The sequence below is a fragment of the Gordionus sp. m RMFG-2023 genome, chromosome 2, assembly GCF_954871325.1.
Source record: "Gordionus sp. m RMFG-2023 chromosome 2, tfGorSpeb1-WG-v2, whole genome shotgun sequence".
Classification (NCBI taxonomy): domain Eukaryota; kingdom Metazoa; phylum Nematomorpha; class Gordioida; order Chordodea; family Parachordodidae; genus Gordionus; species Gordionus sp. m RMFG-2023.
The window spans coordinates 17584385-17599910 of NC_088776.1; the positions used below are offsets into that span (position 1 = coordinate 17584385).

At 26.5% G+C, this 15526-nt stretch overlaps 1 protein-coding gene across 1 annotated transcript; it reads right to left on the minus strand.

The window, feature by feature from the left end:
* Nucleotides 1-1693: 1693 nt before the first annotated feature.
* On the minus strand, nucleotides 1694-15247 carry LOC135924137 (secretagogin-like). The gene is made up of 11 exons (XM_065459184.1): nucleotides 15073-15247; nucleotides 11024-11097; nucleotides 10457-10546; nucleotides 10309-10395; nucleotides 9514-9567; nucleotides 9387-9467; nucleotides 2708-2763; nucleotides 2610-2649; nucleotides 2480-2536; nucleotides 2357-2425; nucleotides 1694-2035 (listed from the first exon to the last, which is right to left on the minus strand). The coding sequence occupies exons 1-11, from the start codon at nucleotides 15245-15247 to the stop codon at nucleotides 1901-1903; spliced, it is 918 nt and encodes a 305-aa protein (XP_065315256.1). The 3' UTR covers nucleotides 1694-1900.
* Between the last annotated feature and the right edge of the window lie 279 nt (nucleotides 15248-15526).

Genomic DNA, 15526 nt, shown 5'->3' on the forward strand with positions numbered 1-15526 from the left:
CATTAAATTTTTATAAAATTATTATGGCATTCTTTTATATATAAAAATTCCAAATAGGAAAATTTTCACCATAAAGGATTACGGAGAAGCAATAAAATTGTATGAAAATGACAAGAAAAGTAATATCTATAAAAATATAATATTTTATAAATTTAATATATAACATGATTATTATTATTTGGATTCAATGCAGAGTATGTGAAGGTTGGGCTCATGGGTCCTGTGCCAAAAAAGGTTACTATTTTATTTGTTATAATTGTAAATAATATTATATAAATAAAGCATATATGAAAATATAATGAAAATTATTTTTGTGTCTCATAGGAAGCCTAATACCTCGATCCGACTAACGGGTCCTGTGCCAAAAAAGGTTACTATTTTATTTGTTATAATTGTAAATAATATTATATAAATAAAGCATATATGAAAATATAATGAAAATTATTTTTGTGTCTCATAGGAAGCCTAATACCTCGATCCGACTAACCATGGGTTTGGGGCTACTAGGTTCAAAAAATTACTTATACTAAACCTTATTTGGAGAAAGAATTATTAAATATTTAAAAATTATAGCAGTGTATATTTATAGGTAGGTGTCTAAGGTATCTATTAGTATCTTGTAATGTTGTTAAATGGCTCGTTTTGAGCCGATTTTTAAAAACGGCTAACTCAATATTTCATCTAGAATAATATTACGCAAGCCTGAAGATTTTGTTTGTAGAAGTAACAATGGTTTGGACATCTATTAGCGAAATCTCTAGGCTTAGGCAATATTTTTCTGCCTAAAATATTGAGTTAGCCGTTTTTAAAAATCGGCTCAAAACGAGCCGTTTAACAACAGTAGTATCTTGCAAGATCTTATATGATCTTCATTTTCAGAGTTATGTTGACAAAAATTGCCCCGACTAGCCCTGGTCTCCCTTGGGGTCTATGTAAAAACGAATACGAAAATAGTGCCTTATTTCTATTCGATTCGCTACGAAACAAATAATTTACTATCCATATTTGTAATAATAAAATCTAGTATTTGTATTGTATTTGAATTATTCAAATAATTTGTTTTCTGTGGAAAAAGAATTCATGCGAAAATAGAATTTCTTTTAAAACTTTTATTTTATTATCATGTTGTTTAAAATTCTCATCAATAAAATAGGCTGTTAGCCATAAAAAGGGAATCTGAGTTGAGCTGGCCCAAATATCAGATAAAAAAAATATATTATAAATATTTTTCGATATTTATTATGCATATGTAATTTAAGAATGCTGGAGGATATTAACTTAACTGATGAATCAAGATCATTTACATAATATTTAAGAGTTTATAGTCCTAAATGGTATATGATATTTATAAAAAGTTTTATTTAAAGTTCAAATTAAAAACAAACAAAAAGCTGATGATTTCGGATGAATAAAATAATTATTAAAAAAAAATTTTAAAACTTATTTAAATGATTGATAAGATTGTGCTCTTCCTTTACAGTTTAAATTGCTCTTGCAATGATTTCAACGTACAAGTAACCTTATCATTATCTATATTCATAATGTTTCAAAATGGCCCCTTTTTTGGGAGCATTTTTTTTAATCAATTATCAAGGTTAATGAATTCATCAGTCGTTGTCCCTAATTATACTAGATATTGTATAATTTATCGTTAAATTTATTTTAAAATGTATTCGTTTTTATTCGATTCGCTTTTAAATAAGCCTAGTGTAAACTGTGGAGTGCTATATAATATAAAATACATATTTATAATAAAAATTTATTGAATTAAAATGTAATCAAGAATATATCAAATAAATGTGTGAATATAAGCTTCGGGTTCTCAATAAAGGGCATTTTAGATATTACCACCGGAATTATATACTTTTCTTGGATATGTGTTAGTGTAATAAAATAATTTTCATTTGTTTTCTACACCTAACCATAGGGCCACTTCTTCTTTCTGAAATTGTCCATCTTTATTTTTGTCGCATAATTTTAGCAACAATCTATAAAATTTTTCAAATTCATTTGGGTTCTCGAGAGCCTCATTTTCCTAGCATTACAAATATATTTTTAGATATAAATAGTTATAATTATTATAAAAATATTATTAATGGCACTTAAGCATAATATTTAGTAACAATGCATACTTACTCAAGCTGTATTTTAAATCGGATATAACTTATTTCTAATAAAAACATCGTTCAGACTGGATAAGAGCCGGACTTTCAAAAAAAAATAGGGATGCAGGACTCTAAGAGTTATTATATTATTTTCAAATCAATAATCTTAGATATGCTATTCTATACTTTTAAGTTCTTACTTTTACAGCACACACAGTTAACATTAAGTTTAGTATTATAATAGAATATACATTGGTATTTTGTAGAATATCATGGGTAAAATTTAATAATTCGTTCCCAGAGATTGTCCCATCCATATCCTATTTAAATCAATATAATACTAATTAAATAATATATTTTTTGGTAATAAATACTTTATCGTAATTGTTAAACAAATTATTGAAGTCCCTGCAACTGAGCATAGATGTATTCTTACGTATTCATAAATAGAAGTATTATAAAAAGAAGTTTGGTTACTATTTTTTTTAAAGTATTAAATCTAACTTTTATTTTAATCAAATGGTTCTCATCCTTTAACAATAGTCTGTATATATATTAGAAATAAAAATAAGTCAAAAGATTAGCAATTAATAAATAAGTACCTTGATAGTTCCCCGAAGCTCAATGATCCATCTTGATCTTTGTCAAGTAAAATTATCTAAATATGCATTATAAAGGCGGTAAATTTTAAATAACAATTCCTTTAAATTGATAAAGCCTTCTCTTTAATTATCTAATTATATAAAACATTATAGGAAAATTCTTCTTGTATTTAAAAAAAGTGCGTAAAAAGATCTTAAAAAGAAAGAAAATCTACGAATAATACAGATTAAAAAAATTTTATATTAAATTATTAGATTTTTTTTAAAAAAAGGCGACTCTTCCCAGAGACGCTATGATTCATATGGGATTGGTGTTTAACCTTTTCTATTTTGAATTGTAAAAGCGCATTTCGTATTAATATTTTTCACTAAATCATATCTCAATCTTAGCGCTTGAGGATAAATTTCAGTTATTTTAATTGATTTCTTTACTTTAACCAATCCATCTTATTTTGGTACCACATTTTCTAAAGATGCCACACTATTGGACTAATTTTTTATGCTACCGGTACTAAATTATAAGAGTAGCAAAGCTACAGCCATCTAGTCTCATATTTAGAAATATGGTAAAAATTTGATTATTATAATGATGATAGTAATTGTTTTTAGATATTTTATTTATTAATTATAATTGCTTAGGTGCTTTTAGATTCTTCATTCCATCTTGATATTATATGAGCAATTTTCTCAATTTGCTAAACTTTTGTATTTATTTATACTGTTTGCCAAATGGATTAAATATTATTAAAATGTATATTCTTTAATCATTACAAATTGGCTTAAACTTCGCTTTTAAGAGTTTTATATTTATGCTTTACATATTAATATGAGTCAGATCCATAGCATATTTTCAAAACTAAGCTCGATTCAAAAATATTTTTGAATCGGGGAATAGGAAACTTTGATGTATTTAGACGTAATTGATTTTTGAATAGCAATCTAAAATACGAAATTTAAGTCAGTCGGCACCGTTATTTTTTATCTCACTTATAACTGGTTTTTGTTTATCGACCGGAAAAATCTATTGAAGATATTGACTCACCTAGATATTCAGGGCTTATATCCCTTGAAAACTATCCACCAAATGTGGTAAATCCCGATGATGTACTTAAAACCCACTAATTATTGAATAGATTTTAGAGTTAATGCTTCCGGAAGTTTGACGGCTTAAGGTGTCATATCAGTGGCGTAGCTAGGAATTTTCCTTAGAGGAGGTCCATACATATAAAAGCTTGGGGGGCTCCGTCCCCAGACCCCCTTTAACGGGCCTTCGGCCCTTTGCCCGGCCTTCGGCCGGGTTTATCTTACAAATCATAACCATATCTTCGATAATATATAATAAATATATTTTTTAAATGCATCAATAATTTGTTTTATAATTTAGTAGATTATTCTCAATGACTTTATAATAATACTATCCAGATAATTTCAATAGTAATAAAATATCCTTCCACAAACATCAAAAAGAAAAATATAAATATTATTGGTATTTATTTGATATAAAGTCACCACTTAAGTCTTTTGAACGTATAATCTAAAAATAAATTTTTTCTCTGGGAGGGGTCCAAACCAGAAAACCACCCCCGTAGCTACGCCACTGTGTCATATGATCATTTTTATCTGGCTTGTAATTCGGTTACCTTCTTTTGTGGCTGGCAAAATTAAAGAATTAACAAGTATACTAAATCTTTATTAAATAATATGATAAAAATATAATCAAACTAAATTAATTAAAAAAAATTAAAATAATATAAAAAAATTAAAATTAAAAATTATAATTAAGTTCGTAAAATCATGATCTCTCACTATACAAATATCCTCGAATATATATACTTTTCTATAATCATTTACATAATGTTTTACAAACAAACTGAAAAAAATCTTGAACTTTCTTTAATTTGAATATGCATTCGAAATTTAATTATTTTTTCTTGAGTAGATTTGAATATCCTTCGGCTTTGTAATTTGGTTTAAAAATTACAACATAAGACATTAAATTTTATATTTTCACAAACAAGATATTTAGAACTACTAAATATTAGCGAAATCCAGATGTTCTCCTATAATATCCATCTAGTATGATGCCAATTTTAGCATTTTTTTCTTGTTTTAAATAACTTTTTTTACTATTTACCAAAAGGTTTAAAAAAATATAATGCACAAACACTAAATTTCTATAAAATTTGAATAAATATTTTCAGTTGCTTTTTAATCTTAGGTTAGAGATTTTGTTATACTAACACTAAACATTGATAAAGTTTTATTAAATATTTTCAGTTGCTTTTAATCGTAGGTTAGCCAAGATTTTGTTATAAATAATTTTTACACTGGTTAAAGCATTCAAAACAAAGTATCAATCATTGGTATAGATATTAGAATTAATGCTTCCAATTGTCCAACTTTAACGGAGATATCATAAAGATAATGTATTTTAATACACCAAAAATAAATAACTAAGTGAAAATCAATAATATCAAATCATAATTTTTCATAGAAGAAATCCGGTTGAAGCCCGGGTAATTAAAGATTTGAATGAGAGGTTGAAGGCCTAATTTATTAAGATGATAATTTACTATTAATATTGTCCCCATAGCACCACTCTCTTATATAATTTAAATTATCCAGGACCAATAAAAATAATAGATGAAAGAAGAATGAAATGTGATATAAGCTTATAATTCGTTTTCGAAATTCGGTTTCATATTTGTTTTTTTTATTTATATAATTTATTTAAATAAATATTAAATCTAATAAACACTTACAAATTAATAATGATTAAAATATAAAGTAACGATAAACATATAAAGTAACACGTTACTTTAATTGATTACTTTTCATAATAGTAACACCATTTGCTTTTTCAGGAGGGGGGGGGGGCTAGCGACCTTATTTTTGTAATGCACTTCTCTTTCTTCTTAATAAAAATTAAAGTTCAGTTCTTTCATGACTAAGCTGGGTATGATATATATAATACAAACTTTACAAAATTATATCAATCTTTTATAGTTTTTTTGTAAATTGCAATTTTGAAAGTGTAATTTTAAAAAATGTAATGGCCATTTAAAAATAAAATGTGCTTGTCCAATATATTACTCCTATGCAAAAAATATATGCTATTACAATAAAAATTACATTCCCTTTAACAAGAATCACGATTTGTGAGCAGAGTAGCCATGTCTCCCTCCATCAGCGGGAGACTCCCGCAATTTTTTAGTTTACACGCAGACATCTCTCTCCCGCAAAACTACCGCAATTGGAAATCTCCCGCAAAAATCAATTTTTTAATTTCTCCCGCAATTTTTTTAAAATGTTTTTAACGTTTTTAATAAAAAATAATAAATTTGAGAGACAGTAATTGATTATTTTTATATTTTTAAAATAAATTTTAAATATTTATTCGAAAAACATGTCTAGTTTGCAAATTTCTTTCTATCCTGTTTTATTTTTATCCAATAATAAATCAACATCATTTCATTCATCAGTACAAAGGAGTGTATCAATATCGATTGCAATACAAAAATATTCTTCAAAAATAATAAATAATACATATGCAATTACAGTTGCGGAAATCGTATACACCTATCATGTAGTTCAACATTCACAGAGCTATATCATCACAATGTGGGTCGAATCTTTTTCCCATGATATTTAACGACTCAAATATAAGTACAAACCTAACAAAAATGAGCAAGGCTATCACAAGTGTTTTAGTACCTGAATCCTAGAGGTCAATTCTAGACGATTTGAAAGAGACAGATGCATCTAATAAGGGAATGATCTTTCGCTATTTCAACAAGAATAAGAACATTTCAATAAAACTGTTAAATTTTTTTCCTCGGATAGTGAAAAATCCAACGATGTAGCTAACCACATAATGTAAATAAGCTGATTCAGGGTTATCAATGAATTGCATGTCAGCTTTCTGCGCTGATAATGCCTCTGTAAATTTTGGCAAAAACCAAAGTGTATTAACCGAATTGAGGCCGCACAATAATGAATTAATACCAATTGACTGTATATGCCATATACTACATGATTCTTGCAAGAAGGCAATGAATGTACTATCTGTGGATGTCGACATAATTATGATGAGATGTTTTAACGAATTTAATTCATCAACTATTATAGTTTATGAATTAAAAGAGTTGGTAGAGTGGTCTGACTTGGAATGGTATGAGTTGTTGCGATATGTACCTATCAGGTGCTTATCGTTAATACCTGCCATAGATAGAATTTTAAAATTTTACAAACCCTTATAAAAATACTTTTTAAATAAAGATTTTAAAAGCTGTCCTAAAATTTTGAAAAATTTTTTCAAGTATGAAATAGCAGAAGCATATTTGGGATTAGTTTCACATGTAGGAAATCTACTTCATGAAGTTAATATTCAGTTGCAATCAGAATATTTTTTATTAATAAAGATTCACAAAATCATGCTACAGCTCTGTTCATCTCTACAGTTAAAAATTGATAATAAATATTATGACGCTTTTGTTAAAAATATTAAATGTTCAAATAATACTCTAATTATTACATTTTTAAATGAAGCAGATATTTTTAATAAGACAATTTTAGAATATTTACGATTAAAATTTGATTTTAATAACTCTATTTACAAATGTATAAATATGATGACCTTGGAACAGAAACCGTCAATTGATGGTTTTTGTAATTTTATAAATATATTAAAAATACCGAAAGACTGATGTCTTGTTGAGGAGATTGTAATTCTCTCTATTTTTTATGATTCGCCAGAATACTTAAAGTTAGATTGTCTAAAAGCATAGGAGAAACGTGTAGAATTTTTTCGTAATAACAATAAATCCCCATGCTTGGGAAAAAATTGCGAGTATGTCTTCTTTACCTCATTCTAATGCCTCATCCGAGCGCATTTTTAGCCTGATGAGGACTGCCTGGGAAAAGGATTGCTTTAACAACATTAGATGCCAGGAATTTTATAAATATCTCAATAACGACGGTAAACGTGTAGTTCCATTATTTAAATCTCAAATAATATATAATTAATATTATATTTAATTTTCCATATTTTTTATTTATACATTCGCATAAAATAAATATATTTTTTACATTGTAATCAAAAATTTACAATATCCTCAAACAAGACATCAATGTCGATCGGTATTTTTAAAATATTTGAACATTTTAATATAGTTTTAGCAATGGCGCCATAAAATTTATTGTAAATTTTTAACTGTAAAGATTAACACATCTGCAGCATAATTTTGTGAATCTTTGTTAATTCTGATTGCAACTGCACATTAACAGTATGTAGTAGATTTCTTACATGTGAAATCATTCCTAAATATACCTCTGCCATTCATTACTGAAAAAAATTTCCAAAATGTTAGGACAGCTTTTATAATCTTTATTTAAGAAATATTTAAAGGTTTATAAAATTTTAAAGGTTTATAAAATTTTAAATTCTATAGATGGCGGGTATTAGGAACATATCGCAACCATCATTGTGCTGACTCAATTCTGTAAAACACTCTGGTTTTTTCCAAATTCACTGAGGCATTATCAGATCATAAAGTTGACATGTAATTTATTGATAATTTCGAATCTGCTATATTTACCATTATATGGTTAGCTATGTCTTTAGATTTTTCACTATTTGAGGGGGAAAAAATTTAATAGTTTTCTTGAAACGTCCTTAATTTTGTTGAAATAGCGAAGGATCAAAAAAAATATTTTAATATTACCCTTATTAGATGCATCTGTTAGAATTGCATATGTATTTCCATCTTTCAAATCATCAAGAATTGACCTCATGAATTCAGGTTCTAAAACATTGATGATATCCTTGCTCATTTTTTTTCTACAAGTAAAGTTTTCATTTATCTTGAAGTCGTTAAATATTATGGGGAAAGATTCTACCTACATTGTAATGATAAGTAGCTCTGTGAATGTTGTACTACAAGATAAGTAATACAATTGCTGCAACCGTAGTTGCATCTGTATTATTTCTTATTTTTGGTGAATATTTTTGTTTTGCAATGCATGTAGATACACTCTCCTGCACTGATTATGATAATGTGATTGAACAATAATAAATAAAATAATTATCATTGAAATGAGTACAATATTACCTTATTATATATTTAAACGTGATACGTGATAATTTAGCCCCTTCCAATTGCGATGTTTCGCGGGACATTCGTATAAAATATATTTTTTACATTGCAAAATTAAAATCGTTTGTTTTTTTATAAAATTTTATCTTGTTTAATTCTTTTTTATAAATTAATATATTAAAATAAATCAAGAGTTATTTTATTTTGAAAAATAGTTACCGAATTTGTATTTACATAAATAATTATATAAAATAATAGGCAGATAATTAAGTCAATTTAAAATCCCGGCACGGCCGGAATTTTGCGGGCCTTTTTAGCAAATTTTTTATTTCTACCGCAATTTTCATATTTCTCCCGCAAAATACCAAATTTCTCCCGCAATTCGAAAATTTTGACTTGGCAACCCTGTTTGTGAGTTATGACCTAGAAAATCAAATTTGAAAAAAACTTTTTTCCATGTTAAATCAAAATCTTCTTGTTTTAAGGATTTAACTAGCATAGTAATAAAAATTAGTTGATTCCTTATAGATTTTACAAGTGAGAAAAATAAATTCAGGTATAAAATTCTTTAAATGAATTTTTACGAATAGCTTAGCATATTCTTCAATCTTTCCTATTAGAATGTTGTCATTGTTATTTATCTGATAAAGATCTAACAAAAATCCCTAAAATATTTATAAATTAGTAAAAATAGTATTTTAAACATTCAACCTGAATTTCGTTTAATGACATCGTATTTTTATAACCGGCATGTTTTATCCAAATCTAATTTAGTATAATGTTATAATTCAAACAAAACAATATTTTGAACTTTTGGTAAAAAAAACCACATAAAACATAAAATAAAAGATGGCCTTCGATTTCGAAAACGGTGTGTTAATATCTTAATATAAACTCTTAATCCCTTCCTAAACGTCAGGGTTGTGAATATTACTAGAGGTCTGCAATGGGTGAGTTTTAGTTTTTTTAAATTCTAAACATTAGGCAGCTGAAAGGGCGGGTTAAAAAATATTAGGCAGCTGAGTGGGCAGGTTAAAAAATATTTTTGAAATAATGAATGGGCGATTTTAAATATTTTTCTGGCAAAATGAGCAGAACAGACTTTTATTTATTAAAAATCATTATTATTTATTTCACTATTGCATTTTTTATAAGTTTAAGTAATAAAAATATATAAAAATAAAATAAATCTTAACCAACCATTAAAATATAAACATTAGGCGAGCGGGTGGGTGAATTTAAAAAAGTCATAGGGGGCGGGGTTCGAGTTAAAACCCGCCCGATGCAAATTACCTTAATATAATTGCTAAATTATTGGAATTATATATCAGTTTGAACTAATTACTTGCTCAAATAAAACTCTTAATCATTCAAATATTTTATTTGCTCTATAATTAGTTGACCATTAGAGTATCATATCATTTTTGCAAATTTTTTTTAAAAAAAATTAAATTCCATCAATTATTATTGCATTGTTTTTATAGTATTGATTTATTAAAATAAAACTTTCATAAAATCGTATCCGTTGAGGGATGATTCGTTTCTGCGAAATATCGATAAGAAATTTTCCTCGGATATTATAATTTCGGCCATCTATCATTTTAAGAAATTTATAAAGAAAATTTTACATATTAATATGATTACAAAAATATACCTCGCACAATTCAATTTTACTGTTATTGTTAGAGTCGTATTGTCGCAAAAACTCTTCTCTTAAATTTTGAAAATCACTCTTGGAAGTTTTCTTTAAAAATGAAAAGATTAGTTTTGAATGATAAAATACCATGTTTTGGAGGTGGTCAATTTTTTTCTTTATCAAATAGAGAATATTTTAGGCACGTTTATATTGAATCACTTTTGACCCCCTAGCGAAAGCCAGTATGGTTAAATCTAAACCTGTGAATCCAAAGAGGATTCAGGACTTTTAGATTCTATTTAGCAAAATGTTGATAACAGAAATTTAATAATGACTGATTTTCTGAAAGGGGTCCGAACCCGCTCGGTCTGAAAATATCCCGGGTTTAGTAAATTGTCCAACCAGTCTCTGTTTGGCCTATGTTATCAAAATCAAACAGTTTCAAATTTCTGAACCCTAGTTTGAGTCCACAGCAAAGGTCAAAATATTAATTATTTTATTTTAGATTCTCCTATCCTATAAGAATAAAAACAACAATCAATCTAAAAGTGGCTTGCAAAAATATATTTATTATCATCTAAATACTTGTTCCTTAAGGACGCTGTCCAAAATATTGAGCAAAAAACTATTAATTTGTTCACCTTCCAAAAATCCATTATCTGTTTCAAAATACAAAAATAATATCCAAATGATTTATTTTATTACTATTTTAAATAATAAAAAAAAATGATTTATTTGACAGGAGATAGCTTTTACAATTTGAAATACATAGTTATAGAATATTTATAAGTATTAAAAGCATTTTAGAGTTTATTTATTAGTTTATATACTTAATATAATTAAAAACTTAAACCCAGGAAAACAAGGGCTTCACTGGGCTTTTCAGTTGACCAGGTTCAAGAGGGGCTCACTTTTTTTAAAAAATTCTATAATTATATATAATTAGAGTTAAAAAGCCTGTCAATTAACCATTCAGTCAATTGACCGAAAATATATTTGATCGAAAGTATAATTGATCGAAAACATATTCAAAAGTATAATTGATCGAAAGTATATACTTGACAGGTCAGATCGGCTTAAGCCGAATACTCCTAATTTTAATTAATTTATAACTTGCTCCTATCCTAAACATATATAATTATATCATTAAATTATTTTTCTGGCATCCCCTCCTTTATGCACTGGTAGAATTTCCTTCTAAAAATTAAAAATAATCAAATACTCTAAAATTTTATATCATATAAATATTATGTTTTTCTTATTAACCTGTTTAACAAATTAATTTATTTCTTGGAATTTTTGGGAAATATAATTTATAAATGATATTTTTAGATAGGAATTCGGAGTATTTTATTTTTAAATTAATATGTCGAAGTCGATATTTTATTTTTGAAATTATTAATAATTTCCAAGAAGTTTTTAGTAATATATTAGAAAATATATGAAATATCAAATTGGGAGATTTTAAATGAGGTTTTTCACAATTGCCTTCTAAAATGATAGGCCAAACATTTTTTCAATCAGCTGAAAAATATTAATGATTTCATTTAACATAAATTTACTCCTCATATTCTCAATTCCCGTTCAAAAAAAATAGTTATCCTTAAATTTATCTGAGCTTTGTAAAAATAATCTATTGTAATCGTTTTCTCGTGGTTATCACTCCACATATTATGATAACATTATCTTTCCAAGAATGTCACAAATCTATTTGACTACTTTTTATGCTATCGTTGCTAAATTATAGAAGTATCAAAGCTACCACTTAATTTATCGAGTCTTATATATTAAAATTGACCTATTTAATAGCTCGGAATTAAAATTGAAATGGACAAAATTACTAGACTTTGAGAATAAATTCTTAGAAAAAATACTGAATGTCCGGAATTATTTTTGGATGATCAGATATAAAACAACTAATACTCAGATTCTTAGTACTATTGATTTTAAGACAATAGTCACTATTAGCAAATCGCGGTATTACTTTTGCTTCCCGATATTGATGTCACGTTAATAAATTCGTTATATATGATTCGTAAAATAGTTTATGTTCTTCGCTATAAAATCTTTGCTGTTACCTATTCACGATAAAAGTTTATCTGTTATATTAGCTCTAAAGAGTTCGCAGTGAGTTTTGCTGTAAAAAAATTGCGATATAGTTTTCACGTAGTATTCGCTAATGTGGATTCGCGACTGTTTCGATATAGAATCAATTCGCTATAATATCGCTATAAAAGTTTTGCGAAAATGTTTTTCTTAAAAGTGTTTAAATGATTTGTTAAATTTAAAACTAGATTGAATTTGAAAAAATTTTAAAAATCTTTGTGCAAATATTTTTTAAAAAAGAATTGTGATTTCAGTTTGAAAGATTTTTTATGCATAAAAATTACAAAAGATTTACTTATATATAAAAGATCTTTTAAAAAATATATTTAATTTTTAGATAATTTGATGAAATCCTTCTTCTTTAACTCTGCACTACTAATCCTACGAACGAGTCACTTTTTACTAATCTATAGTAAAATTTATGACGATATAAAATTTTGAATAATTTTAGAACCAATTGAGCCTTCGACAAATTTTTATTGTAAAATAATCATATAACATCATTGAGTACAAATATGTTCATGTAGAATAAAATTTAATTATAAAAATAGCATTCATGCCAGGGTGCTTGATGCATCTAACAGATGCGTTTTTTGCAGTGTACGTAGATTGCTGTCATCATACGCCTCAATTTTGATGAACAAAACTTGCAAATAGTAAAAATAGACTCGGTAAGATTCTCCCTTTCCTCCGATAGATTTTTACCTGGATATTTCTGATATAATCTTATAGAGGATCTCAAAGTGATATAAAAAATAATTATGTTTTGACTTATCATTCCCTAATTTTTACCAACAAAGTGCTCTATTCCTAATTCAGATAATGATGATAAAAAAAAATTTTCATGAGAAAATATTTTTTTAATAAAAATAAATAATAGGTAAAAAAAAATTATTATTTGCAAGAGCGCCTAAATATACAAATTTTGACATTTACCACACCATCAATATTTACAAATATGTAGTATTCCAGGGTTAAGAAAAATCTTCAAGGATTACCCTCAAAAAATTTTTGAAATTTAAAACAATAAATATTTTATAATTTCAAAATAATTTTTTGACCAAAATATCCATTAAAGATCTGTAAATTCAGGCCCTCAATATCCCGCCTCCGGCCCGAACGGGCTCAAGCCCTATTTTTTAAAAATAATTTTGGTTCGGGTTGGATCGGGCATAATATTTCTTTAAAAAATTCTGGCCGGACTGAGCCTATATTCTTAAATATGATATGATATCATTAATTTTTGTAAAGTAATAAATATTTTTAAAATCGCTTGAGGGTGCTAATATTTTTCATTTATAGTATTTATTTTTAGAATTAAAAAAATTAAATTTTACTTTGTTCAAATAAATTCAGGCCGGGCGGACTAATTTTTATTCGGATCGGGAATTTCGAGACAAATAAAATAAATTCATTCAGAATCAGGGTGGACAAATTTTTTTAAAAAAATTTGTAGTAAGCCGGGCTTGAAAATACGCCCGATGCAGATATTTTTTGGCGGGGGTGGTATTTTATTTTTTTTTCGGGGAATTATTTTCTGGGATTTTTTTTCCAGGGGAAATATTTCCTCCAGCCGTCTTATTAGTGGTAAAATTTAAATAAAAATGCTAATTATATATCATAAGAAATTAAATTATTTTAACTATTAATATTGAACTGTAAAATTAAAATATTTTAAAGATTCTCATCAGTCAAATTATTTTTATAATGAAAACGAATAAGATTTATACATAAGAATAGTGATACAAAATTGCTTCATTTGAGCCGATTTTTGAAAACGGCTAACTCATTATTTTATCAAAAAAAATATTTCGCAAGTTTAAGGATTTTTGTCATAGATGGCACAAAGGTTTGTACATCTATTAGCGAAATCTCGAAGCCTAGGCAATATTTTTCTGGGTAAAATATTTGAGTTAGCCATTTTTAAAAATCGTCTCAAATGGAGCTATTGTGCATCACTACGTGAGAATACTTCTATACTCTAACTTTAATAGCTAGCACCGCCAAGCAACATAAAAAAGAATCTTATAATTTATTGATATGTATCAATAAAATTAGATTGATAACTTCAAAACATTTAAAATATCAATAGGTTCAAACCGCTTCACAGACCGACTAAAGGAATTCAGTTCAGGTTCGGATGACAAAAATTTTACCGGTTCATCAGTTTGATGAATAACGGTTAAGATAAGTTTAACAGCTCGTTTCAGGTTTGGTTTGGATCCCTTGTAAAAACTCTTCCTTTTTACAATATTTAGTTGTTCAAAAAACGCTTTTCTCAAACCAGAAGAATTTCTAAGCGGGCTAAATTTAAGAATCTGCTGGTATTCAAATTTAAAAAATGATATTTTTACAATACTTTTGTTTTAAAACATTTAATATTCCATAATATTGTGGAATTTTTTTAAAAATATTTATTTTCCACTTTTATAAATTCTAACCCGCTTGCCTTTCTTAACTATCATTTTGTAAATTATACATCTTTTTATATCAATTTATAAATGATATTTGTAATATATATTTATTACTATCTTTATCATAGTTTTTCCAACATTGCGTAAATTCGGCCGCAGTTAAAGAATTACATAGACTTCTGAGCTTACCAATCAATATTGGGTTTATATTTGATCTTTTATAAAACGTTTTTTTGAAAGGACGAAATATAAAATTTTTGTTGAATTTAGATTTTGAAATATGATCCATTTTAAAAAAAATCGAAATTGATTTATCCTATTTTAAAATAAATTATATTTGGTAAAATTCGATGATATAAAAACACAAAAAAAAATTCATCTACTAGTTGTAATGAGTATTGATTATTTTTTGTAATTTTCAATACCAAAAAAAAGTGATATCTAGTGAATTTTAATTATTATTTACGTAATATGTCTCACATTTGTAAACAAAATAAAGTAAGGAAAAGTGTTAGCACGGGAATACGTATATATGCCTAAAACGAACAAATCCATTATTAATGGTTTC